This window comes from Muntiacus reevesi, chromosome 11, assembly GCF_963930625.1.
Source record: "Muntiacus reevesi chromosome 11, mMunRee1.1, whole genome shotgun sequence".
NCBI classification, from domain to species: Eukaryota; Metazoa; Chordata; class Mammalia; order Artiodactyla; family Cervidae; genus Muntiacus; species Muntiacus reevesi.
In genome coordinates, this window is record NC_089259.1 from 82,749,147 (window position 1) to 82,776,547 (window position 27,401).

The window sequence follows — 27,401 nt, forward strand, 5'->3', positions numbered from 1 at the left end:
AAATTAAACCAGCTGTGTTTAAATATTCAGCATATGCAAATCACCAGCCCACTTTCAAGGTGATTGTTTCCTGCTGTGCGGGGAGCCCAATGGTCTCTGTGAGATCCACAGTGGCCACTGCCTGTCCCCTCCCCACTGCCCCCCCCACTGCCCCCACCCTTCCCACTGCCCCCACCCTCCCCCACTGCCCCTCCCCTCCCCCACTGTCCCCCACCCTTCCCACTGCCCCCACCCTCCCCCACTGCCCCTCCCCTCCCCCACTGCCCCCACCCTCCCCACTGCCCCCACCCTCCCCACTGCCCCCACCCTCCCCCACTGCCCCTCCCCTCCCCCACTGCCCCCACCCTCCCCCAATGCCCCCACCCTTCCCACTGCCCCTCCCCCACTGCCCCTCCCCCACTGCCCCTCCCCTCCCCACTGCCCCCACCCTCCCCCACTGCCCCTCCCCTCCCCCAATGCCCCCACCCTCCCCCAATGCCCCCACCCTTCCCACTGCCCCTCCCCCACTGCCCCTCCCCCACTGCCCCTCCCCTCCCCACTGCCCCCACCCTCCCCCACTGCCCCTCCCCTCCCCCACTGCCCCCACCCCTCCCCCACTGCCCCCACCCCTCCCCACTGCCTGTCCCCTCCCCACTGCCTGTCCCCTCCCCACTGCCCTCCCCTCCCCACTGCCCTCCCCTCCCCCACTGCCCCTCCCCTCCCCCACTGCCCATCCCCTCCCCCACTGCCCCTACCCTCCCCACTGTCCCCACCCTCCCCCACTGCCCCTCCCCTCCCCCACTGCCCCCACCCTCCCCACTGCCCCCACCCTCCCCCACTGCCCCTCCCCCCCACTGTCCCTCCCCTCCCCACTGCCCCCACCCTCCCCCACTGCCCCTCCCCTCCCCCACTGCCCCCACCCTCCCCCACTGCCCCCACCCTCCCCCACTGCCCCTCCCCCCCACTGTCCCTCCCCTCCCCACTGCCCCCACCCTCCCCCACTGCCCCCACCCTCCCCCACTGCCCCCTACCCCCCCACTGCCCCTCCCCTCCCCCACTGCCCCTCCCCCACTGCCCCTCCCCTCCCCCACTGCCCCCACCCTCCCCACTGCCCCCTCCCCTCCCCCACTGCCCCCACCCTCCCCCACTGCCCCTCCCCTCCCCCACTGCCCCCACCCCTCCCCCACTGCCCCCACCCCTCCCCACTGCCTGTCCCCTCCCCACTGCCCTCCCCTCCCCCACTGCCCATCCCCTCCCCCACTGCCCCTCCCCTCCCCACTGCCCCCACCCTCCCCCACTGCCCCTCCCCTCCCCCACTGCCCCTCCCCTCCCCCACTGCCCCCACCCCCCCCACTGCCCCTCCCCTCCCCCACTGCCCCTCCCCTCCCCCACTGCCCACACCCTCCCCACTGCCCCCACCCTCCCCCACTGCCCCTCCCCTCCCCCACTGCCCCTCCCCTCCCCCACTGCCCCCACCCTCCCCACTGCCCCCACCCTCCCCCACTGCCCCTCCCCTCCCCCACTGCCCCTCCCCTCCCCCACTGCCCCTACCCTCCCCACTGCCCCCACCCTCCCCCACTGCCCCTCCCCTCCCCCACTGCCCCTCCCCTCCCTCACTGCCCCCACCCTCCCCACTGCCCCCACCCTCCCCCACTGCCCCCACCCTCCCTCACTGCCCCCACCCTCCCCACTGCCCCCACCCTCCCCCACTGCCCCTCCCCCCCACTGCCCCTCCCCCCCACTGTCCCTCCCCTCCCCACTGCCCCCACCCTCCCCCACTGCCCCTCCCCTCCCCCACTGCCCCCACCCTCCCCCACTGCCCCCTACACCCCCACTGCCCCTCCCCTCCCCCACTGCCCCTCCCCTCCCCCACTGCCCCTCCCCTCCCCCACTGCCCCCACCCTCCCCTACTGCCCCTCCCCTCCCCCACTGCCCCCTCCCCACTGCCCCCACCCTCCCCCACTGCCCCCACCCTCCCCCACTGCCCCCTACCCCCCCACTGCCCCCACCCTCCCCACTGCCCCTCCCCCCCACTGTCCCTCCCCTCCCCCACTGCCCGGCGGGCACTGTGGTGTCACTGTGTGCGGTTCAGCCAGCCTCCCGGGTCGCTTCCTGCAGCCTCAACGAGGAGCCCGCCCCCTGCATCTTTTCTGCCGACCGTATGACCACATCCAAGGGAGACACGGAGGCCCCATCGCGGCCCTGAGCCCCTGCAGAGCCTGAGGGCCAGCGCCTCCTGGCCTCGGGCTTTGGTATCCTGTGGCTTGCTGGGTGGGGAGAAGAGTCATAAAGCGGCTTCCTGACCACAGGTTGGCGTGTTCTCCCGGGTTTACTGTTTTGGACCCGAGTCCCCGGGGCAGGAGTATAAACAGCACGGGGTCCGTCAGCCCAGCCCAGAAGCCTGCCTTATCGCTGCCCCCCTGACCCTATTGTGAGCGGCTTCCTCTCCGCGGATCTCAGCTCCGCCGCGGGGCGCAGGGTGCTCAGGAGGCAGGCGGCTGCCGCGGCCGCCTGGGGAGCAGGTGACCCGTTTGGGCAGTTGATGCCTCGGGCATGTGGGCTGGGGCTGGGGTGCCCCCTGCTGGGGGGGGGTGGCGCCTGGCCGGGCCCCGTCTCGGCATCTGTCCTTACTCTGCGTGGTCTTGGTGGAAGGGGCGCTTCCAGCCCTGACCTCTGTGCCGTGGTGGAGGGCTGGCCACCAGACACCTGTCCTCGGGGTGGGGGGGGGTGTCTGGCTTTGGCGTCCGTCTCCTCCGGGTCCAGCAGGCAAAGGTGGACACCAACAGACACGCACCAAGCCGCCGACGGTCCGGGGGGCCGTGGGAGCCTAGGACAGGGGTTGTGAGCTCGCCTCGAGGACTCACCTCTGCAGAGACGGGGCGGAAGTGGAGCTGCTCCTTGGACGGGGCCCAGACAACGTCAGGGCTGGGGAGGGGGCCGCCCGCCCGGAGAACTGTGTCCAGTGCCCTCCCGACGGGACCGTTTGATCTCCTTCGGCCGCCCGCCTGGCCTTGCTTGGTGGACGTGAAGTCCCGAGCTGCTCCCGCCCTGGAGCTTTCCCCACATCTGTCTCATCACCCGGTGAGGTTGTCAGCGCCCAGAGCAGTGGTGGGGCTCAGAGTTCACCACCTAGACCTCAAACACAGCTCAGCAGCAGAAGGAATTCCTGCCCCCACCCCTCCAGCTCCTTCTGGCCTTTGGCCCTGGGTCCTCACTCTCTGATCCAGCCCCTGCGTCCGGGACAGGAAGGCGGCCAAGGCCACTGCTGCCTTGCAGAGGGGACACCTGGGACCACACACACACACACACACACACACGTCCCCAGGCAACGCCTGCCTAAGACGTCCACCCTTAAAAATAGGAAATCCTGTCTTTTATAATACCGTGGACGGACCTAGAGGACGCTATGTTGAGTGATGTAAGCAGACAGCCAGGGACAGAGGTTGCAAGACCCACTTCGTGAGGTTAACGGGTCAGGCCTGCAGGTGTGGGGCTGGGGGGCTGCAGGGGAGGGTGCATGTGAGGCGGATGTGGATTTGGGGGCCCAGGGGGAGTGTGCTGGGGTCAGACTGCTTGTGTCCCTCAAAATTCATATGTAGAAATCTAGGCACCCAAGGTGGTGGTGTTAGGAGGTGGGGCCTTTGGGGTCATGAGGGTGGAGCCCCCAGAATGGGATCAGTGCCCTGGAGAAGGGCCCAGAGCATCCCCGACCCTGCCTCCCGTGTGAGGCCGCAGCGAGGGGTACTGGGGGGCTCCTCTCCAGACCCCGCCATGCCGGCGCCTCGGTCCTGGACATCTGGCCTCCGGGACGGTGGGAGCTAAGTCTCTGTGGCCTCTGAGCCCCGAGCCCTGCGTCCTGTAGCCTCCAAGCTGCCTGGGGCACGTGGGAGACATACTGACCGCGTTGTGCCTGAAGGGGCGGAGCCTCTCTGACTTGTCAGCCGGTCCGGCCCCAGGAGACGTGCAGGCCTGATGCCCCAGAGGACCCACCGGAGGTGCCCGCGGGGAGGCAGCCAGGCTGGACCCCAGTCTGCTGACACCCTTAGAATAAACGCAGACCCCGAGGAGGCCGGCGCTCCAGGTCCCTGCGAGCAGGAGGGGGAGGTGCTGGGGGTCCCCCAGTCCGATCCTGCATGGGGCGCCTGCGGCCCTGCAGAGCAGGGCTGAGTCAGGGTGTAGCCCCTGTTGGGGTGGGGGGTCCCCACCTGCCCACTTCCAGGCAGAGAGCATCGCTCGGACCAGAAGCTCTTGTGAGACTGCCCTTAGAAGACCCTGTAAATTGCAGAGGGGAAGATTACCCGTGGGGAAGCACCCTGAGCTTTGCGTTCCCTGTTAGAACCCACACCTGCTGGGTCCCTTGCCGCCCTCAGGAACGCAGGGCCTGTCTTGGCTCCAAAAGGCAAAGCTGGAGACGCAGGCCTTCGGCCCGTGGAGGTGACAGCTGACCCGGGCCTCGTGAGACCAGGCGCGGTCTGCAGGCCGAGCTGCGCCGGGATCCCGCGGGCGTGAGGCCCAGGGCCGGTGCCTTCGGCCCCTGCAGAGGGGGTCCTCCTGGGGACACTCTGCTCTGAGTCCAGCACCTGCCTGTTAGTGGTTGTCATTAGACTAGCCTCAGTCCCGTCTCAGTTCTTATCTGAGACGTCTGTCTCCAGCCCCTTCCCCCCCACCTGCCCCCCCGGGTGGAGAGGGTGCCCTGCACCCCCCTCCTCGGGCATCTCCCTGGGGCAGGGCTCGGGCAGGGACGGGACACTCACACGTGCTCCTGTGGGTGACCTGCCGGGCTGTCTCTTGGGGGCCAGTGTGACCCCACTTGAAGCCAATTTGACAGCGGCTGCCTCCCCTGGAGCCTCTGCACCACAGCTCGGCCGGGGGACCCCCACCCCTTTTGTGTGGAAGCCCGTTGGGCTCTCTCATAAGCACGCCCCCCCCAGAGGTACAAGACGGAATGAATTGGCTTCTGCATCCTGTGAGTTTAGGTGACGACGTGCCTCACGTGTGCCAGTGAGAACCACAGCGAGAGAGTTACCGTTTCCCTTCTGCGGGGAGAACGTCACCACCTACCTCGTGACGAGGCTGACCCTCATGGTGCGGTGTTGATGATGGCTGTCCCCACGCTGTGCGCTGGAGCCCGGCACTTCAGCATCATCCCCCAGGGTCCCTGCACGTTACTAGCGTCTACATTCCATTCTGTCTGTGGCTGAGTGCTATTCCACCGTGTGTGTGCACCAAACCTTATCTGTCCATTCATCCATCCAGACACTTAGATTCCTCTTGGCTATTGTAAATAGTGCTGCAGTTAACATAGGATACTTTTATTTTTATAAATTAATGTTCTTCTTCTTTTTTTTTTTTTTTGGAAAACGCCCAGAAATGGAATTCCTGGATCACACAGCAGTCCTTAGGTTTTGGAGGCATCGCCTTACTGTTTCCATAGCGGCTGCACGGATTTACATTCCTGCCAACAGCGCACGGGGGCTCCCTTTCTCCGCCTCCGCACAGCACTTGTCCTCCTGTCTTTCTGATGAGGTTGTTCTGGCAGCCGTGAGGTGGTACCTCCCCTGGTCGGCTCTCTCACGTCCGCAGCGTTGAGTACGACCCAGCAGTCCTCACACTCTGTCCTGGCCGCCCCACAGCTGGTCTCTCTCCCAGCAGGCCAGGTGGATCCTGCCTTTTGTCTTCTGAATGTTCTGTCTGCATCTTTGGCCCTGAGTTAGAGGAAAGGCAGCTGCCAGGGACTTATCCTGGGGGACCCTGGGGGGCAGGGACCCCCCACCCACCCACCATGGCCTGCTCAGCAGGACCCAGGGGGAGATGCCCGGGAGAGGCGGGCGTGTACTGAGATCCCTGCGATGCCCTCCTCAGACGGACGCTGGCTCCGTGCCCCAGTTCACAGATGCGGTCACAGGTGAAGCTGCCTGTCCAAGGCTGCGGGTTCCTTCAGAGTGTCCGCTTTTCCCTGCTTCCCCGGCCCCGGCCCCACGCGGATCCTCTGGTGCAGGACGCAGCTGCACCCCAGGCTGGCGGGCAGCACCCGCTTCCTCCCAGGAGGCGTGTCTCTGCCTCCCCCAGAGCCCCCACCTCGGACCCGACCTGCACCCTTCAGCTCTCCTATTTCTCGCCTCCTTTTCAGGCTGACTTTCCGGAACGGTTGCTAAGAGGATGTGTTCGGTAGCCAGGGATCATCTTGCACTCTGCCTTGCCACCTGGGTGCCACGCCGCCTCTGCTCTCTGGGAGGCCCAGCAGGGACGCAGACGCGCCCGCACCCTTGGGACACTCGGGCGAAGCCTCTCTCTGCGGGGTGGGATCTGCGCCGTTAGCTCACTGTCCTTTATTGAACTGTGAGAGACTTGGGGGATGGCGTTCCAACTGATACATGACGGTGCTTCCCTGAAGCAAACCCAGCTTTCAGATTTGTGTTTATACACATCTGAGTTTTAACCCTGCCTCCAGCACCTCTCTGGGTCCCTGGGCAGGTTACCGGATGTCTCTGTGCCTTATTCTATGAACAGGGTAGAACAGTGCCTGCCTCCTAGATCCTTGTGCAGATTATATCAGTTCACACCAGGAAAGCTACTTAGGAGGGTCCCTGGAACACAACAGAAGTGCTCCACAGCATCTGATGGGATTGTTACGACGGCTACACTTCAGTCAATAGTAAGTGACTTTTGTAGCAAGGTCGTGCCAAGTGTGCTATAATATAAAGAGAGAGTAAAGGTTTGATACAGACTCAGTGAGCGGGGGAAGGAGGGAGGGAGAGACGGTCAGGGGATCGTGGAGGCCGTAAGTCTGAGGCGTCCAGCGCAGCCACAGCGTGGGAACCGGGAAGGGCGAGTCTGGCCCTTCTGGAGGCAGAATTCTCTCTGCCTCGAGGACATCAGTCTCTTCCTCTTCAGCTGATTGAACGAGGCCCACCTGCAGCAGAGGGTGACCTGCTGGTCTACACGTTCACCTCGGCTACAGAACACCCTCAAAATGACATCCGGACCGTTCGAGCAAACCTCCGGGCACGGAGGCCGGCAGGCTCAACCGTGAAGCAGTGGCGTTAGCTGCTTGGCCCTGGAATGCCCCAGAGCGAGGTGCTCCAGGGCACAGAGAGGAAGGAAGCTGAGACCAGCGAGTGGGAACCTTGGATGAAGGGAACAGTGGTCAGCCGGAGAAGCAGAGGGGCGTAGTGCAGCTGGACATCGGGAGTCAACAAGCCCTTGGGGGCTTGCCACCTTCCTCCCAAACCACCCCCCAACTGGGATGTGTCGTGTCAACACCCTGTGTTGACGCGAGCTGCCCACTTGAGTTTCCCAAACCACTTATGGAACCAGGCACCTGCTCCTCAAACAGTCGCTCTGTAAGGTCAGCCCCGGTGCGGAGACACCAGTCAGGGTCCGGCGCACGCAGGGTGCCTGCGCCTCCCAGGGGAGTGGCGCTGGGCCCGGGCACACGCATGGCTGGCTTCTGCAGGGCGCGGGGTGTAGAATGCACTGGGTGGCTTCGTGCCAAGCATGGCCGGCCGGAGCCTGGGCGCGCGCTTCCCTCCTGCGCCTCGCGTCCTTGGGCAGGCGGCGGCCACTGGACCACCGCGAACCCACCGACCCGCTCGCGGAGGGCGGCTCGGGCGACATGCGGCGGCGCGGGGAGCGCGCGCCCGGCTGCTGCGGCCTCTGCACCTGCCCCGGGGCGGCCGGAGGTAACGGCGGGCAGGCTCCATACCCGCGGCCCCGCGGCTCCCCGCTCCACTCCGGGGAGGGCGCAGAGACCCGGGGCTGGAGGGGTGGTCCGGGCTGCGGGCTGAGGTCCCTGCGGGTGGCGCCGATCCGCGCGGCTCCCAGGTGGCCGCGGGGTGCATGGTCGAGCGCCCAGGTCGGCGCGGGGGAGCGCGCGCGGGACTGTCGAGGGATCCGCGGGTGCGCGCGGGGGCCCCGGGTGACTGCACCCGGGGGTGCACTTGTGGAATGCCCTGCTCGCCGCGCGGGGGTGCACTCGCTGGGTGCCCAGGTGGCTGCGGAGAGACGCGGGGCGCGCACCGCTTCCGCTTCCGCCGAGCAGCCCCCCCACACGCCCCCTCGGCGGAGCTCGGGACCAATCCCGGGCAGGCGGCGCGGCGGGCCCCCTCCCCAGCGCCTCCCCTCCCCCGAAGCACCTCTGGTGCAGAGGAAGCCGGGCTGCAGGACCGTTCTGCGCTGCGGAGAATGAGGTTCTGGCTGAGACATGGAGAGATGGCCCTGGAGGAGATGGTGCAGAGACTGAACGCGGCTTCCAAGCGCATTGGTAGGAGGAGCCGCCGGCCCCAAGCCCGTTTCTGAGCTTGACATCATGCGCTGGGTCTCGGGAGACGCGCCTGCTTTCTCTGTGGCAGGCTGCATTTCTTTTCCCAAGCAGAGGTAACAGGACAGGGAATGACGGCTCTGACCTGGAAGCTGACAGGCTCCTTGGCCGGTCAGCCCGGTTTTATTCCGCCTAGGAAGGTGGCCAGGATGGCAGATTGGTGATGGGCTTTCTGGGTGACCGCAGGTTTGTACGTGGAGCCTGATCTGAAATCTGCTCATTCAGCCTGCGTTGGGCTGCGCGTGCTGCAGTCGCAGTGGAGACGGCAAACGTGTTTGTGGCTGGAAAAGAACGTGAGCCCGGGGCTTTCTGATCTGGTGTGAGGCTGGGGGCGGCAGGGTTGGGGGGGGGTGCGTCGAAGCTCCTTTTGAGGAGGGAGGGTCCGATCCATCAGGGAGGTCTTTCTCCACCAAATAGGATGTGAACCTAAGACAGATGCTGGAACGCGGCTTGGGTGTGGAGAGGGAGATGGCTGATTGGATGCTGTTTTCTGTACTGAGTAAAGGACGAGTCGCAATTAGCTTTGAGGAGGAGTTCTGCTGCGTTTGCTTGGATCCAGGAGGGCCGTGCGCTGGCCGGGCTGGGCGCTGCCTTCATCGGTCACTTCTGAGCCTTCCTGCGTGCGTGCAGGGCCCCAGCAGCCGGGCCGGCTCTCCTTGAAATGAAGAGGAGGTGGTTTTGCACCATTAAAAGTGAGCTGCCAGATTTTTCCTGATGTTGCCGTGTTGCGTCACGGACTGTTGCCTCATCATCCAAGTAACACTTTCCCGAGAGGTTAGGTGTGATCAGTCGCTTGGTTTAGGTGTGGTAACCCCCCAACGCACGCCTCTCCTCCCCCTCTATCATAAGACCCAGCGGATTGGAGAGCAGAGCAGTGGCGAGGTCAGTGTGAACATACTGTGTGTGGTGGTCTAAGACCTGGGGCTTGCTCCGTGTTTAATGGTGATTTTGGTGTTGAAAGTACTGGATTTGTGATAAGTGGGTCAAAAGCACATAAAGCCCCTCTGCCGTCTGCCCCTTGTTCTCAGGAGGGTGGCTCCCTGGTCTGACGCGCAAGTCCTGCGGTGCGGCGTGAGGCTGAGATGAGGGGTGTGGACCGGGTGCCTGCTCGCCCTGGAGGGAGGCTTCCTCGCGCCCCCGCGCTGGGCTGGAGCTGGGATTGCAGAGCAGCGGGAACTGGTCCAAGGGGTGATGTCATCCCTGGGTCTCAGGGCCCGAGGCTTCCTGGTGAGCCGGGGAGACGTGTGTGCACTCTGACGGCGCGGAAACTGCCCTCCAGAGGCGGGGTGGTGCTGGGCACCCCGAACTCTGCAGACTGCCGCCCGGCTCTCTGCTGTGTCCTCAGACACACCGGTGCTCCGACGGCTCCCCTCACACCGAGACAATGAAACCCAGGAAAACGCCGGTCTGGTGAGCACCGTCCGCTTGGTTGGGGGAGGACCTGCCTCCTCCCTCGGCGCAAACCCACTTGCCACTCCTGCGACGGGGGAGGTGCCACCAGCTGGGGCTGAGTGTCGTGCGGGGTTGACAGGGCTTGGAGCTGAGGCTTGGGCGCCGGGGCCTCCCAGGCTGCACGGAGCTGGACCGCCTGGCCCACCCTGGGCCGGCGGGACTTGCTCTCCATCCCACGGGGACCCTCTGCTCCCTGATTTCAGCCCGGGCATACTGTCGCTCCCCCTCCTCCAGGACGTCATCGGGTTAGTCCACCTGAGCGGGGGATGAAGCTTGCTGCCTGTGTGGTCTGTGAGGCTGCTGACCTTGGGAATTTACATTCTCTGAGCTCGCTCCCTCTCTCTCTTGGATCACGAGGCCAGGAGCCCTTCCCATGGCCGAGGCCCCCTTCTGTGCAGCCGACTGCTTTTCCAACGTTGCCATTGTGTTGGTTTTCTCCCTAGATTTGCAGTACGTAGTGACAGAGTGAGGAACGTTTGGGAGAGAAAGGCTAGTGTATGGAGCCCATTAAGCCTCTCCCTGACACAGAAGATTGGTTCAGACCAGAGCGTCTGAACCTTCCGGAGGGAGTCATCCCGGCTCCCGGGTGTCCCTGGAGCCTCTGATCCGGGAAGTCAGGGGCCTGAGCTCTGCGGTTTTAAGGTCTCAGGTGATGTCCCTGGTGCTGGTCCAGGAGCCTGGCTTGGAGAACCTCTTAGCAGAAGGGTCCCTGAACCTGGTGTCCCCTCTCCAGGGGTTGGCTGTGAGCAGTCAGTACTGGCCCCCGACATGCATGGATGCAAGCTTCATGCATGGAGCTCTCACTGGCCACCTACTTTACATGTGGTAACATACATGCTTCAGCGTCCAGATGGATGGATGGAGGTATGGATGGATGAAAAGACAGTCGCTCAGTCATGTCTGGCTCTTACGATCCAATGGAATATAGGCTTCTCTGTCTATGGGATTTCTCAGGCAGGAATCCTGGAGTGGGTTGCCATCTCCTTCTCCGGATAAAAATACAAGCTCTGTCACATTTAAAGTGTTCGTGCCCCCAGTGAGGACTCGCAGCTCCTGGCTCTTTGCGTGCTGAAGGGACAAGTACTGGGCGTGGGTGACGAGGCTGCCTCACCCCCAGCTCGAGTGCAGCAGGGACGCTGGCCCGCTGGTCTGGCACCGTCGGTCTCCCCGTCTCCTACACCAACCTCACCAAGAAACCAATTCCAGCTGCCGTCCCAGCTGCTCGGCCGGCCTCTTGGGGCGGGACGCCATCCCGGGACCTTTGTCCAGCAGCGTCTGGGTTCGCGGTAGTCACGCGTCCGCTGCGTTCCTTTCAAGGACCCGGGCGTCCCACGGCCGTGTCCTCCGGAAGCTGTATTCAGGCTTCCAGTTGCAGGCTGCTCAGCGGCCGAGCTGGTGTTTGATGTTCCCATCCTGCCCGAATCCCGTCGCCAAGACCACAGTTGCCTGAGCTTATGAAAAGTTCAGCTGAAGCAAAGTCATCCAGGTGATTTGTTTAAAGGCAGGAGGGCAGGTGAGACGGTGGGCATCCTCCCCCCCACAGGAGGGGAGCCTCGGTCTCCCCATCTGTGAAGTGGATCATGAGAGCGCCTGCCTCCAGGTTTGATGTCACAGAAGCTCGTGCAGGCGGGCACCTGGCTCACTGTCCCTGCCGCCGTTACACGCTATTAACTGTTGTTCAACTAGCCTCCCAGGGATGCGAGGCGGGGGTTCTGCCAGCGAGTAAGAAGTCGGGGGGAGGGGGTGCTCAGAGAGCCAGGACCACACCCGTGATCCAGGCAGCGGGGCCAGTCCGTGGAGGGCACCCAGCGCACGTCTGGGCCTCATGCCCGGGGAGGGAGCCTGCGGCCTGGAGCCCTTGCTCAGCTCAGATCCACAGACACACACACGTGCGAGGAAGTCCAGCTGTGGGTAGGAGACTCCAGGAAAGCATAAAGCTGAAAAAGAGCCGATCGTTCTTTCTCTGCTTCAGAGAGTAGATGCCTTCTGTGCCTCTAAATGGAGTCAGCGAACGTTCCGGGCTTCTGCTTCATTCTGTCGTTAACTGTGTGACAGAAGCAAGTCCAATCCCCAAAGCAGGGCCCGTTCCCCATCCTCGTTCTGCGTGGCCGTGGCACTCTCTCCCCAAAGGGGAGAACTGGTACTAGCATGTCACCAAATGATGACTCCGGGGAAAGATACTAGGTGTGGTGAACTGGGGCCCTTCATGTGACCTTACTTTTGTGAGAATGCTTTGTCTTTAAAAACAGAATTGTTTATTTAGAATTCTTGATTCCTGAATCCTTAAGGGGAACATGTCCTTTGATATTTGAAAAGTGAAGGTCGCTCAGTCGTGTCCGACTCTTTGCAACCCCATGGCCTATACAGTCCAGGGAATTCTCCAGGAAAGAATGCTGGAGTGGGGAGCTGTCCCCTTCTCCAGGGGATCTTCCCAACCCAGGGATAGAACCCAGGTCTCCCGCATTCCAGGCAGATTCTTTACCAGCTGAGCCGCCAGGGAAGGCCAAGAATACTGGGGTGGGTAGCCTATCCCTTCTCCAGCAGATCTTTCTGACCCAGGAATCGAACCAGGGTCTCCTACATTGCAGGCAGATTTGTTCCCAATTGAGCTATCAGGGAAGCCCTGGTATTTGAATGATAACAAAACACGGAAGGCTGTTGAACAAGCAGAGATGGTGGGGCTCCGCGGCTTTTTGGTCTTGTAACTGTCCACCTCAGTTCTGAGAGGACTGGAGTTTTCGCTGTCTTCTCGTCTGAAGCCCTCCCTTACTGTTGACAGGGTCACGTGTTCCTACGGACCCTTTCATTCAGTCACTCCTGGATGCTTAGGGAGCAGAACCAAGGCCAGGCCAGCACGTCGTGGAGTGGACGGCAAGGTTCTTTCTGGATCCGAAGCTTCACCGGGCGCGGTCCTCAGACGTGACCGTCACTCAGCATGATCAGTGTCAGAACCGAGTGGTTCACGGGCGGCCTGCTTGCTCCCAGGGAAACAAAAAAAAACCTTTACGTGAAATTCAACCCAGCCACGTCCCAACCTGTGTCTTTGAAAGATTTTGCAAACATAGCTTAGGGAGGATCTGAATCACCTTGTCATCGTTGTCAGTGTTTCAAGACCCAGGCGGCAGTGGGGGTAAAGGATCCACCTGCCAGCGCAGGAGACGCCAGAGACGCAGGTTCAATCCCTGGGCCAAGAAGCTGCCCTGGAGGCGGGCGTGGCACCCCGCTCCAGTACTCTTGCCTGGAGAATCCCATGGACAGAGGAGCCTGGCGGGCTGCAGTCCCGGGGGTTGCAAAGAGTGGGACACAACTGAGCGCGCGCACACACACTCGTGTGACCTGGGCTGCTGCCAAGTCGCTTCGGTCGTGTCCGACTGTGCGACCCCACAGACGGCAGCCCACCAGGCTCCCCCGTCCCTGGGGTTCTCCAGGCAAGAACACTGGAGTGGGTTGCCGTTTCCTTCTCCAGCGCATGAAAGTGAAAACTGAAAGTGAAGTCACTCAGTCGTGTCCGACTCTTAGCGACCCCATGGACTGCAGCCGACCAGGCTCCCCCGTCCCTGGAATTCTCCAGGCAAGAGCACTGGAGTGGGGTGCCGTCGCCTTCTCTGATGACCCAGGCATCATCTCCAGATGGCGTCGTGGTTGGTCCATCGGTTGTGCCATATCCTTTATTTAAAGAAAGTAAGCGTATCATTTAAAAAGCTTGTCAAGAGTAACCAGTTCGAGACCCTACAGATCTGTTTCTCCACGGATGGCTTTATTCCGGGTTACAGGAGCCTCCGAGTGTTGGAGCCGTAGCGAGGTTACCCCCATCGTCCAGCCCCAGAGCTTCCTTTGTTCGAAGGAAGACGTGTCCCTGGAAATGACAGGAAGTGTTGCCCCTGAAGACCCCTACTAGACGCGGAGCAGTTTAGGAGGGGCTGGCTGCCCGGCGGCCTGGGAGCTGTTGCCAGGTGGGACCCGGGCTGTGGCTGAGAGTGGAGCCAGGGACGAGTTGAGGTGGGTGGGGAGGAGGGCCGTCGGGGTGGCCCCGGCGGACCTCGGTGCCTGCCGGGCGGCCAGGAGTGTGGGCCTCCCGCCCATGCAGTGGGGGCGCCCGCTTGAGGGAAGGCCCGGGAGGGACGAGGCGGGAGAGGGTGCTCGCCCATGCCCTGCAGGCCGGGGGCCGGGGCCCCTCAGGTCGCTCCCCCGTGTTCTGGCCTCCCGGGAACCCGCCAGCCCCACGGGGGAAGCCTACTATGTGCACGTGCCCGAGACGAGGGGCAGGCGGTCTGCACCGCTCCCAGCATGGTCCACAGGCTCAGATGGCACTGCTCCCAGCCCACTGCACCCTGGAAGGACTGACTCTTCAGTCCCCCGGCATGTCACTTGGCATCATGCCGGCACCGAGTGACCCTCCGCTCCCCTGGCGTGAGCAGCTTGCCTGTATTACTGCCAAAAGCCTTAACTTGCTCCCACTTATTGATAGGCATTTCCTGGTAATTTGAGGCCACGTTGTATGACGTACACCCTGGGCCCAGCAGCGCCAGTCTGGTTCTCAAGCGGCCTTCAGCGTCCCCGGCCGCTCGCACGGGAGGGTGGCCAGCATCCTGCACGAAGCCCTGGCTCCCGGGTGTCTCTGATGTTTCACGGGGTCTTGGGGAGGAAGTGCGCACCGGCTGCTGGGGAAGTCCTGCAGAATCTCAGATGCTCGGGATTCGAGGCTGTGAGCGTGCAGGACAGAAACCCGCTGGTTGTGACCGAGGTCCCACGCAGAGCTGACTTTGGGGAAGAGTTTAGTCAGCAGCACCTTTAAAACACAGTCAGGTATTCAGGAGACAGTGAGTTAACCCCAGCGGCTTGGCAGAACGCCTGTGTCCCGTCACAAACTGTCTGCGTGGGTGCGCGTCCTGACTCACCGGCCGGACCCCTGGAGTTGGGGCAACGGCACACACACGGGGAGGGACTCGGCTCAGGGTCGTGCGCACCGTGGGTCCCAGAGCCCGGGGGGGCTGCTCCCGGGGGCCGCGGGGACCTTTCCACCCAGCTGCCCCAAGGCCCTGCACCCCGGTCTCGGGGTGGCCTGCATCCCAGACTTGCCACATCAAATGCACCATCTGTGTCCTCGGATCGTGAGCCGGGCCAGCCTCTCGGGAAGCCAGTGAGAAGCTGCAAGCGTGGATGGCGTCTGCTCCAGCTTGGGGTCGGTTGTGTTGGGAACGCCCATGTGAGGAGGTGAACCAAGGCCCCAGGAAGGGAGGCCCAGCTGCTCCCGGGGTGCCTGGTGCAGCTTGCGCCCCGGGACAGTTCAGGGCTACCCCAAGGCCTCGTCGAGGGGCAGGCTCGGAGCCGCTCTGTGGAAAGTGTCGCCGGCCAAACAAAGCCACGGTCGGTTTCCTCTCTGCAAGCTGCAGTGCCGTGCGGCGGAACTGCCGGTTTATTTCCAGAGCCCGGCCGCGTCCCCTGAGGCCCTCCCGCTCCTGCTGTTTGGACGGGAGGCTTCCTGAGCTTGGAAGGGTTTTGACTCCGCGCCCCCGAGGCCCGGAGCTCCGCGCACAAGCCCATCCCCGAGGAAGGAGGAAGGAAACGCCCAGGATTGAAGTGGACAGCCTCGCCCGCCTCGGGAGCCCCTCTTGGACCGGCAGGCGTGTCCGCCACGCTCCTTCACGGCCTCTCAGTGCCCGCGTTCTGGGGGCCGCAGCCTGGATGCGCGCGTCGCCCCCAGGTCTCCCAGGGCCGTGTGCCCGGCTCAGCGTGTCCCGGGGTCAGCCCGGCTCTCGAGCGTCCCCCGCGGAGCCCTGCAGGGCAGCCATCGGGGGATCCGGGGCTGAAGACCGGGAGCCACCGCCGCCTCCTTCTCGGTGGGGACACTTCGGGACCATGACCGAGAGGGGAGCGTCCCGTGGAGCCCAGGGGGCCCCCCGGCGCTGGCTCCGCCTGCCGCCCCTGCTGCAGCGCTGGAGGCATCGCTGGGCGGCCTCGAGGCATCGGCAGCCTGGTGAGGCGGGACGCGGTGGCCCTGTCCACGGGCATGGGGGGCCCTTGGTGGGCGGCGACTCTCTGAATGTTTCTTTTACAAAACTCGTGTGCCACCCTAAGCCTGCTAGGAAAGGCAGGCTGGAGACGCTGTGTCGGTGGCCCCGATTGAGGCTGGAGCGGTCTTCCTCGGTTTACTTTGCCCTCTGGCCCCAGGGCCCCAGACTCCGGTCGGGAGCACCCTGGGGAGGACGCGGGAAGAAGGCTCAGTGGACGTGCATGGGGGTCTCGGGGCTCACGCTGGCTGTGGCAGGGCAGGGCGGCCCTGGGCTGACCCCTCTGTCCTGCCCCTCGGCCTGGAGCCCCCGCATCCTCCAGGGTCCGGGAGCCAGAGGGTGGTGCTGACCGCGGGGGCGCTCGGGGGGAGTCTGTGCCCAGACGCCCGCGTGTCTGCAGGGCGTCGGAGGGAAGGTCAGAGCCGCCCCTCGGGCCGCGTCCTCTCCCACTCCGGCAGGGCCGTCCTCACCGGGCGCTGGCAGGGGAGGGTCTGGGGAGGACGTCGGGAGCCCCGGGCAGGGCTGACCCCGTGGACTCAGCCCCTCGCTGACGGCTCCTGGCCGTGTTTCTGCGCTTGGCTCCACCCGTGCCCACGACTCCGGGCCTTTCGCCAGGAGTCTGCTGACTCCTGCGCTGACTCTGGGCTGGGGGCCGTCAGCAGGGCCTGTGTGTCCCGCCTGGCCCCAGGCCTGTGTGTGTGCAGCAAGCCTCTCCCGTCTTCCTCCCAAGTCTGCTGTGCGCCGGGCACTCCACACGGCGGGGGGTCCCGAGTCGCCTGACCGGACGGGCCCTGGCCTTGGGGATCTGCGCCCTGGCTGTGGGGGGCGCCCAGGACCCCCCAGTCCTGGGAGGACTGAACTGCCCTGATGCTTGGAGGCCTTGTGCAGGGAGGGGAGGCTGGGGGCTGTCTGCCCCCGACTCCAGGCGCGGGGCAGGACAGGCGGACCTGGTGCTCCGGGGGCCCCTCGGGGCAGTGAGGCCCCGGGGCACCTCTCTCAGAAGTGGGGGCCCAGGGTCCCGTCTGTGCAGCGCAGGGCTGGCTGTGAGCTGCGGAGGTCTGCCCGGGGGCAGGGGAGGGGGCGGGTATGTGGCCAGAGCAGCTGCTGGGTTCCTGGTTAACAGGAGACGCCTCTGCTCTGCCCTCTGCCCGCCGGCGCTCAGATCAGGGTAGACGAGGGGCAGTTAAGGGCTCTGACACACGGCCCCTGGCGGTGCGGTTCCATGCAGGCTCGCCTCCCGCACTGCCCACCCTTCCCGCACTGTCCACGCCTCCCCCACTGCCCATCCCCCCCCCGTCCACCCCCTGCCCCCTCCCCCACTGCCCACCCCTCTGTCACTCTCCACCCCCTCCCCGCGCTGCTTAGCCTGACACCATGGGGAAAAGTGTCCTCGACCTGCAGGGACGGTGCCAAGCCCAGGTGCCCACAACCTCCCTTTTCCTGCTCTGCGCACGGCTTTCCTCCCGCCTGTGAGCCTGCCCTGGCTCCCTCCTCGCATACCTGTCCACGCTCATGTCTGGGTTGGGCTGTCCTCTGGGTTGGGTGAAAAGAAGCCCCTTCAGGTTGGTGGATGGTCCAAGTCAGCTTCCCGCGGCAAGTGAGGACTAGGAGACAGTGGCTGCGAGGCGGGGTGTGCTTTGATCGCCAGAGTGGACATGAGCAGCTCGCGAAGAGGAAGTCAGGGACAGATTGCTGCGTCTGCTCTGCCCCTCCAAGGAGCCGCCACCTTTCAGAAGCAGGACACCGTGGAGCGGTGGGAGGGGCATCCACTCTCGCCTCGGACATTTGGGACTGAGTCCCAACAAGCAGGGAAATCAGCTGTGTCCTGCAGATTTGAAAGCTCTCCACAGGGATGTTCCAGGTTGTCAGGGACTGTTTTACACAGAACCAGAACTGACTTTAAAAAGCAATGAACACATCTGGGGTTTCCCAGGTGGCACGGTGGTAAAGAACCCGCCTGCCAGTGCCGGAGATGCAAGGGACATGGGTTCCATCCCTGGGTCAGGAAGAGCCCCTGGAGAAGGGCATGGCAGTCCACTGCAGTGTTCTCACCTGGAGAATCCCATGGATAGAGGAGCCTGGTGGGCTGCAGTCCATGGGGTCACACAGAGTTGGACACAACTGGCCACACACACACACTTCTGAGGCACGTGGGTGAGCTGAGTGAGCCTGGAACTTCCCTTATCAGCTTCCCAGCAGCTGATGCAAAAAGGGGAAATGTTTGGATGCAAGGTCACATGCACAAGAAAATAAAAGGTTCTTCCAGAAGGAATTCTAGAGGAACGCAGTTGACCGGTGGGTGCGCTGAAACCCTCAAGGGGGTGTCTTTGGGATGTTTCCTTTCTTTTGGAAAATTGATGCACCTGAAGTTGTTGAATACACCACTGACTGTGGGTAAGGCCCTTTCAGACGCGGCCAAGGTTCCGGCGTTTGCCTGGGCCCTCCGCCTGTTTGGGGGAACCCTGTTATGCGGGGTCTGACCCAGGCCCAGACAGGCTTGGGGTCATCGTGCTCTGGGCACCAGGTCAGGGCCGGGCCGCCGTGCTGTGGGTCTGGGAGGCAGGGGCTGGAAGTGGGCCGCGAGGGTGGCCCGGAGCCCAGGTTTTTTCAGGGTGGCCGCAGGCGTGGACGTGTTTCAGAATGCACTCAGCACGTGAGTCTCGGCCACAGCGGTTTTGACGTTTGTGAACCTGGTTTTCATCCAGAAGTGGCAGACGCCACGGGGACGGTCGTCCTGTTTGGCTCTTGGAGAACAGGCTGGGAGCTGGTGGGAGCTCCACGGACAGACAGGACATGTTGTGTTAATCAAAGTGCTTTTTCAGAGGACATCCTCACCTGGGGGCTCTCCCTACGGGCTGTACTCACACCTGTGAGTGAGGAGACTTCACAGTCGGAGGAAATCTGGTGATCATTAGTGTTTCTGTTATTTTGAATTTCAAGCAACTCGGTTGACGTCCCTGCTCGGGTCTGTGCGCTAAACTCCCTGATTTCCCCAGAATCGAGGAGGACGTGCGGGGGGTCAGGTGTGTGGGTCTCTGTGGGGTCAGGTGTGTGTATGTCTGGGGTCAGGTGTGTGTGTGTGTGTGTGTGGGGTCAGGTGTGTGTGTGTGGGGGGGTCAGGTGTGTGTGTGGGGTCAGGTGTGTATGTCTGGGGTCAGGTGTGTGTGTGTGTGTGTGTGTGGGGTCAGGTGTGTGTGTGTGTGTCTGGGGTCAGGTGTGTATGTCTGGGGTCAGGTGTGTGTGTGTGTGTGTGTGTGGGGTCAGGTGTGTGTGTGGGGTCAGGTGTGTGTGTCTGGGGTCAGGTGTGTGTGTCTGGGGTCAGGTGTGTGTGTGTGTGTGGGGGGGGGGTCAGGTGTGTGTGTGTGTGGGGTCAGGTGTGTGTGTCTGTGTGGGGTCAGGTGTGTGTCTGGGGTCAGGTGTGTGTGTGTGTGTGGGGTCAGGTGTGTGTGTGTCTGGGGTCAGGTGTGTGTGTGTGTGTGGGGTCAGGTGTGTGTCTGTGTGGGGTCAGGTGTGTGTCTGGGGTCAGGTGTGTGTGTGTGTGTGGGGTCAGGTGTGTGTGTGTCTGGGGTCAGGTGTGTGTGTGTGTCTGGGGTCAGGTGTGTGTGTGTGTGGGGTCAGGTGTGTGTGTCTGTGTGGGGTCAGGTGTGTGTCTGGGGTCAGGTGTGTGTGTGTGTGTGGGGTCAGGTGTGTGTGTCTGTGTGGGGTCAGGTGTGTGTGTGTGTGGGGTCAGGTGTGTGTGTCTGTGTGGGGTCAGGTGTGTGTCTGGGGTCAGGTGTGTGTGTGTGTGGGGTCAGGTGTGTGTCTGTGTGGGGTCAGGTGTGTGTCTGGGGTCAGGTGTGTGTGTGTGTGTGGGGTCAGGTGTGTGTGTCTGTGTGGGGTCAGGTGTGTGTGTGTGTGGGGGGGGGGTCAGGTGTGTGTGTCTGTGTGGGGTCAGGTGTGTGTGTGTGTGGGGGGGGGTCAGGTGTGTGTGTCTGTGTGGGGTCAGGTGTGTGTGTGTGTGTGTGGGGTCAGGTGTGTGTGTGTGTCTGGGGTCAGGTGTGTGTGTGTGGGGGGGGTCAGGTGTGTGTCTGTGTGGGGTCAGGTGTGTGTCTGGGGTCAGGTGTGTGTGTGTGTGTGGGGTCAGGTGTGTGTGTGTCTGGGGTCAGGTGTGTGTGTGTGTCTGGGGTCAGGTGTGTGTGTGTGTGGGGTCAGGTGTGTGTCTGTGTGGGGTCAGGTGTGTGTCTGGGGTCAGGTGTGTGTGTGTGTGGGGTCAGGTGTGTGTGTGTGTGTCTGGGGTCAGGTGTGTGTGTGTGTGTGGGGTCAGGTGTGTGTGTGTGTGTGGGGTCAGGTGTGTGTGTGGGGGGGTCAGGTGTGTGTGTGTCTGGGGTCAGGTGTGTGTGTGTGTCTGGGGTCAGGTGTGTGTGTGTGGGGGGTCAGGTGTGTGTGTGTCTGGGGTCAGGTGTGTGTGTGTGTGTCTGGGGTCAGGTGTGTGTGTGGGGGGGGTCAGGTGTGTGTGTGTCTGGGGTCAGGTGTGTGTGTGTGGGGTCAGGTGTGTGTGTGTGTGGGGGGGGGGTCAGGTGTGTGTGTGTGTCTGGGGTCAGGTGTGTGTGTGTGGGGGGGGTCAGGTGTGTGTCTGTGTGGGGTCAGGTGTGTGTCTGGGGTCAGGTGTGTGTGTGTGTCTGGGGTCAGGTGTGTGTCTGGGGTCAGGTGTGTGTGTGTGTGGGGTCAGGTGTGTGTGTGTGTCTGGGGTCAGGTGTGTATGTCTGGGGTCAGGTGTGTGTGTGTGTGGGGTCAGGTGTGTGTGTGTGTGTGGGGTCAGGTGTGTGTGTGTGTGTGGGGTCAGGTGTGTGTGTGTGTGTGGGGTCAGGTGTGTGTGTGGGGGGGGTCAGGTGTGTGTGTGTCTGGGGTCAGGTGTGTGTGTGTGTCTGGGGTCAGGTGTGTGTGTGTGTGGGGTCAGGTGTGTGTGTGTGTGTCTGGGGTCAGGTGTGTGTGTGTCTGGGGTCAGGTGTGTGTGTGTGTGTCTGGGGTCAGGTGTGTGTGTGTGTGTCTGGGGTCAGGTGTGTGTGTGTGTGTGGGGTCAGGTGTGTGTGTGTGGGGGGGGTCAGGTGTGTGTGTGTGTGTCTGGGGTCAGGGGTGTGTGTGTGTGTCTGGGGTCAGGTGTGTGTGTGTGGGGGGTCAGGTGTGTGTGTGTCTGGGGTCAGGTGTGTGTGTGTGTGTCTGGGGTCAGGTGTGTGTGTGTGTGTGGGGTCAGGTGTGTGTGTGTGTGTCTGGGGTCAGGTGTGTGTGTGTGGGGGGTCAGGTGTGTGTGTGTCTGGGGTCAGGTGTGTGTGTGTGTCTGGGGTCAGGTGTGTGTGTGTGGGGTCAGGTGTGTGTGTGTGTGGGGGGGGGGTCAGGTGTGTGTGTGTGTGGGGTCAGGTGTGTGTGTGTGTGTCTGGGGTCAGGTGTGTGTCTGTGTGGGGTCAGGTGTGTGTGTGGGGTCAGGTGTGTGTGTGTGTGTGGGGTCAGGTGTGTGTGTGTGTGTGTGGGGTCAGGTGTGTGTGTCTGTGTGGGGTCAGGTGTTTGTGTCTGTGTGGGGTCAGGTGTGTGTCTGTGTGGGGTCAGGTGTGTGTGTGTGTGGGGTCAGGTGTGTGTCTGGGGTCAGGTGTGTGTGGGGGGGGGGGGTCAGGGGTGTGTGTCTGTGTGGGGTCAGGTGTGTGTGTGTGTGTGGGGTCAGGTGTGTGTGTGTGGGGTCAGGTGTGTGTGTGTCTGGGGTCAGGTGTGTGTGTGTCTGGGGTCAGGTGTGTGTGTGTGTCTGGGGTCAGGTGTGTGTGTGGGGGGGTCAGGGGTGTGTGTGTGTGGGGTCAGGTGTATGTGTGGGGTCAGATGTGTGCGTCTGTGTAGGAGGTCAGGTGTGTGTGTGTGTGTGGGGTCAGGTGTGTGTGTGTGTGTGGGGTCAGGTGTATGTGTGGGGTCAGATGTGTGCGTCTGTGTAGGAGGTCAGGTGTGTGTGTGTCTGTGTGGGGTCAGGTGTGTGTGTGTGTGTGTGGGGTCAGGTGTGTGTGTGTGTGGGGGGTCAGGTGTGTATGTCTGGGGTCAGGTGTGTGTGTGGGGTCAGATGTGTGGGTCTGCGTAGGAGGTCAGGTGTCTGGGTTTGTTTTGGGTGCATCTGGTGTCTGGGTCTGTGTGGGGTCCCGGCCCCCCAGGCTCCAGGGTCTCAGGGCTTGGCCTGGACTCCAGTGGGTCCCCGAGCCTCGCTGGGCGGCTGCCACTTGGGGTATGGGCCCTGCCCCCCGGTCCCTGGACCGCAGGTGAGGAGCCGTTTCCCGGTCCCCGTGCGGGGCAGGGCAGGGCCGCAGAGACCGCCTTGTGTGGCGGGGCAGGCGTCCTCGGGCATCTGAGGGGTCTCCGGAGGGGCAGACCCTTCGCCCACACGGGGCCAGAGGTGCCGGCCTTGGCTGACGTCTGGAGGGTCGAGGGGCCTTGGATGCACCTCCTCGGACAGGCACGCCCCCCACTTGCCCTGGGTGTTGTCGGCCGGGCCGGGCCAGCGTCCTCTGATTGGCACGGCTGTGCTGACCTCAAGGCACCGGCTGAAGCATGGAGCTGGCCCAGGCCTTGCCCCGCGGCCAGGTGGGGCTGCCCGGCCCGGCCTGCATGTGAGTCCACAGGCGGGGCGAGGAGGCCGGCCGCCGCTGGATCACGCCGTGGTTCCAGGGTGATGTGAAAGTAAAGCCAGCTGGCCCCTGGCAGGCACTTGGGAGCAAAGTCCAGCGGGAGGAGGCGGACGCAGCGGGCCCTTGGCCATGGGGGACGGCACGGCCGCCCGGATCTCCGTGGCGGAGATGAAGAGCTACTACCTCTACTGCGAGTGGTGCTCCTGGCTGCTCTCCGTGGCCGAGGGTGAGTGCAGGCGGCGGGCTGGGCCCCGGGCCCGGCTGTGCAGAGCCGGCCTCGAGGTGACGGGGGAGGGTGTCTGGAACAGCTTGGGGACAGGGCTGTGGGTACGCGAGCCCTTCGCCCACCTGTCCCCAGATGACCCTCCCTTTGGGCAGAAGCCCAAGCCTCGCTGGTCTGAGCCCCGCCGTCAGAGCGGCCGGACCCCCTCGAGGGCGCCCAGGGGGGAGGTCCACACGCAGAGCAGAACGGAGCCTCGGCCCCGTGGTGCCTTTGAGCCTGTGACAGCGGCAGCCTCGCGCCTCAGTGCGGTTCAGTCTTGGAGCTGCCCCGTGGCCACTCTCCAGGGGCTGGCAGTCCCCCCAGGCCAGGCGCTGACCGGGCCCCGCTGCGGGAGGCCGTGAGGGTCGCGGCTCCTCTGTGAGGGACGCTCGGGGGCCGCCGTGACCCGGGCGCTGACCGGGCCCCGCTGCAGGAGGCCGTGAGGGTCGCGGCTCCTCTGTGAGGGATGCTCGGGGGCCGCCGTGACCCGGGCGCTGACCGGGCCCCGCTGCAGGAGGCTGTGAGGGTCGCGGCTCCTCTGTGAGGGACGCTCGGGGGCCGTCGTGACCCGGGCGCTGACCGGGCCCCGCTGCAGGAGGCCGTGAGGGTCGCGGCTCCTCTGTGAGGGATGCTCGGGGGCCGCCGTGACCTGGGCCGGGTCCGCAGTGAGGACACAGGCCGGTGCTCCCACGGCGTCGCGGGGCGGCTCTGACTCCCAGCGGGCCCCGAGCTCCGCGTGTGTGAAGCGTGGCACCCCTGCCTTGCGGGAACCTCGCCCATTCTACAGGTGGGGAGTGCCAGGTGCCGGTGGTGGGATGCAGCCTCGCTTGTCCTGCGTGGTCCTCAGGGATTTAGCTGGGATCAGCTTCTCGGGTCAACGGGCCCCCTGGGCCCTGAGCTCGAGACACCCGAGGCCCCAGCGCTGAGAAGCTTGTCCCGACGCTCAGGTCCAGCCTCCGAGTGACCCGACCTCCGTGGGTCACTCTTCCCGGACGCCCCTCCGGGTGCCAGCCCCCTGCCCTCGCCCCGGGGACGGCAGGGACTGCCCGTGCGGGGGGCCTGGGTCACAGCCTCTGCCCCGGTCTCACGCGGGCGCGATGCAGGCCGCACCCGCCCCTTCCAGCACTTCCTGGAGACGGGCTGGTCGTGTTGGCGCTGGAGGACACTGCAGCCCTGAGCAGGTGGCACTGCCCAGGCCCCCGAGCCCGCCGGGCACGAGGTTAATCTGGGCCGTGCAGTTTCTGTTTTGATTCTCCGGCTCCTTCCTCTTTCGTTTACCGTCCAGCTTCCCCTCCTGGCCCCCTCGGAACCGCTGTTCCCGTGACGATGGCATCGATGGAGCGGGTGTTCTCACGTTTGGCTAAAAATACCCGACTGGTGGGTTAAGACTGAGTCAGAGCAGCCATGGGGAAGTGAGACCCGACCTCCTGGGGCCACAGGCGTTGCATCCCGGGTCTCAGAGGTCAGCCTCGGCCCCGAAGAGCAGGTGGCCTGGAGCTGGGGGGCGCTGGGGCCACGTCCCCGCCAGCTGCAGGCGTCGCTCAGGGAGCGCAGGCGCGTCCGGGCTGGCCTAGCGGGGGAGCGACCGCTGTCAGAGGGGACCCGCCTGGCCCCAGCCCACCGAGGGCCGTGGGAGGCTGCCGCTGTGAACAGCCTGTGTCTGGGGATGCTGCAGGGAGTGACGTGGTGGGACGCTTCCCCGGGAGGCGCTGCTGTGAACAGCCTGTGTCTGGGGATGCTGCAGGGAGTGACGTGGTGGGACGCTTCCCCGGGAGGCGCTGCTGTGAACAGCCTGTGTCTGGGGATGCTGCAGGGAGTGACGTGGTGGGACGCTTCCCCGGGAGGCGCTGCTGTGAACAGCCTGTGTCTGGGGATGCTGCAGGGAGTGACGTGGTGGGACGCTTCCCCGGGAGGCGCTGCTGTGAACAGCCTGTGTCTGGGGATGCTGCAGGGAGTGACGTGGTGGGACGCTTCCCCGGGAGGCGCTGCTGTGAACAGCCTGTGTCTGGGGATGCTGCAGGGAGTGACGTGGTGGGACGCTTCCCTGGGAGGCGCTGCTGTGTTTGGTGCGATCCCAAGGGGCATGGGGGTGCCTGGCCACACGTGGCCGCTTGCCGTGGACGTGGCTGCCTCTGGCTGGACACGGGCTGCTTCTGTGCTTCACCCGCCGTGTTTGCAGGCGGACAATGTTATATGGGAGCAGAAAAGGTTAAGAACCTGCAGATTTGAGGTTTAAAATCTTGCGTCCCAACACAGAAAGGCAGAAAGTAAAGCAGTGGTGAGACTGCCTGCTCACGTGCGTCTCCGCCCGGGGCCCCAGGAGGGAAGAGGGTCCACGGCCCCGGCCCAGCGTGGGCATCTCCGCAGCTCAGGGGCAGGCAGGGGCCCCTCCTCATCCTGCCCGCTGGCCCAGGGGCACCCAAGCTGGGGGGACGGAGCAGGGCCCCCCAGGACCTGGTGGGGGCGTGCAAAACCAGTGGGTCCAGGCGGCAGAAGGTGGGGATCCCCCTCGGGCCCGGGGCAGACCGGGAAGACCCCTGGCCCCAGGTGCCCCTGGCCCAGCCCCCAAGCAGCGTCCAGCTCGTCCCCTCCATCTTCTCTCGAATCCGGACCCCGTCTCCTCCCGCTGAGACGTCACATCCAGGACCTCGCCTCCTCCTCCCCCAGAGAAGAATCAGGCGTTCCTTCTGAGCCCAGAGCGCTCTGGCCCAAGCCGCTAAGTGATTTTTAGTTACGGCCGCAGTTACATTTTTAGCACAAAGGTAAGAGGTGTTCCCAGGGGGCTTCCCTGGCGGTCCAGGGGTTGAGTCTGTACTTGCACTGCAGGGGCCGCGGATCGACCCCTGGTCGAGCAACTAAGACCCTGCCTGCCTCACACGCGGCCAGAAAGTAAAATAAAAACAGCTGCTGCAGCCGCCCGCCTGGACCGAGCCCACCCTCTCCTGCGGCGGGGAGCTGGGAGCCGTGGACTGCCCGAGAACCGTGATGTGACGGGAACAGCTTTAAGCAAGTCGAGCGCAGGCCGCCCTCCCGCGGTCTTCTCCTCACGGGTCGTCTCCTCCCCCGTGCGGGTCTGAGGGGCCCTGGGCGCCCTCCCCAGGTGCCGCCCCCCGCCCTGGTTCTCCGGAGCGCCCTGCCTGGGAGCCCGGGGGTGCGTGTCCCCACAGCTCAGCGCCTCCCGCCGCGCCTCTGAGCCGCCGCCCCCTCGAAACTGCGCCGGCCCCGCAGGCACACCCAGCTGGCTGGGTGTCCCCCCCGCCCGGCCCCCGCGTCCCTTCCTCCAGGCCCGTGCCCGGGGTCCCGCTGTGCTTTAGGGGAACAAGCCAGCTCGGTGGTCGCCTTCGGGTCCAGAATTCCCGAGGCCACCGCGGAGCAGTCACCTCTGCACCGCCCCGATCCCGCCACAAAAGCCCCTTTGTGCTTCCAGGTGTGTGTGCGTGTCGGGGAGCCTTTCCTCTGGGCTCCGGCGGCCCTCTGACTCCCCGCGCCTGCAGTCCACAGGCCAAGCCCCAGCGGGTCTGGGGCCCGCGGGCGTCCTCGCTCGCAGCGTGTGGGGACCCCGGGCCCAGCCGTGTTTGTCCTGCCCTGCGTCTGCCTCTGCCCCTCCCGGAATCGTCGCGCGTGAGACGCCAGGATGTTGACCTTCGGGGAGGCGGCCCTCCCCACGCTCAGTCCAGGTCGCAGCTCGCACGGAACAAGCAGAGCGTTGTTCCCGAGCCGCGAGGGTGGGGGCCGGATAAACACTGTCCGGCCCCGCCCGCCCGCCCGCGAGCCCGCGATGCTATCTGCGCTCCCGTGTCTGTTTTTCCAATCTGCCGGGAGAGGCTTCCTGCTTAGCTCGGGGAGGCGGGCGGGGGCGCCCGGCCGTGCCCACAGCCCAGCGGGAGGGCGAGCGGCCTCCTGCCGCCTCCCATCCGAGCAGCCAGGCGCCCCAGCCTCACCTCTGTCCGTCTTTCCGTCCCCACCACGTGAGGCTGTGGGGCGCCCCCCGTGTAACTCCACGCACGTGAGAAACACAGGCCAGGGTGGAAGTGAGGGCCGAGCAGTTCCCACGGCCATATCTGGTCCCTCGGTGGGCGAGCCTGACCGTCCCGGCTGCGGTCGGGAGGCGAGGACATCCTTGCAGAAGATGCCGGGATGAGGAACCGAGTGGTCTTCAGAGGACGGGGCGGCATGGCTCCGGGGCTGGCGGGGTCCGGGCCCCGGGGGCACCGTGTCTGGGTGTGTGCTGGACAGGCGGGTGACCGGACACCGGATTCAGGCTGCAGTCAGAAGGAAGGGGCGCCAGAGATGGGGAGAAGCGCCTTCCCTGGGGCCGTGGGGGCTCGTCCTGGCTGGCTCTGAGCGCAGTGCGTCGCGGATGCCTTGGGGACGTCCTTCGCTCAGACTTCACGGGCCCTGCCTCCGCTGCCCACGAGGCAGTCAGGCCTCCCGCGCCCTCGCACTTGACCCCGCAGGCCGAGGTCGGACATGCCAGCCCGCATCCGCCCCAGCCGTGATCCCCACGGCGCAGGAGCCGGGCGTCTGGCGTGCGCATGCTCGTCGCTCTCTGGGGGTCTGGTCTGGTGCTTCTGGCTGCAGGCGAAGCAGGCGGGGGGGCCTGGGGTGCAGAGAGGTGGTGCAGGGGTGCAGCGAGTCTGCTCCCTTCCCCGAAAGGGCCCCGGGTCCTGGATCGCGGCCCCGTGGCGGCCGTCTGCGACTCTGCCACGGGCCACATGCCCGTCATCTCGGGCTCCCCGTGGCCT

General features: G+C 64.6%; 1 protein-coding gene across 10 annotated transcripts in view; it reads left to right on the forward strand.

Annotated features, from left to right (window-relative positions):
- Nucleotides 1-27,401, forward strand: part of MCF2L (MCF.2 cell line derived transforming sequence like) — a 92,963-nt gene that overhangs the window by 16,855 nt on the left and 48,707 nt on the right. For 2 of the 10 annotated variants that reach the window (XM_065901686.1, XM_065901691.1), the window contains exon 1: nucleotides 8,140-8,242. The exons of the other annotated variants lie outside the window; for them this stretch is intronic. In XM_065901686.1, the coding sequence (XP_065757758.1) occupies nucleotides 8,164-8,242 (79 nt within the window). In that variant the 5' untranslated portion in view covers nucleotides 8,140-8,163. Of the gene's footprint in view, nucleotides 1-8,139; nucleotides 8,243-27,401 lie in introns of those variants that run through there. 10 annotated transcript variants of the gene reach the window in all.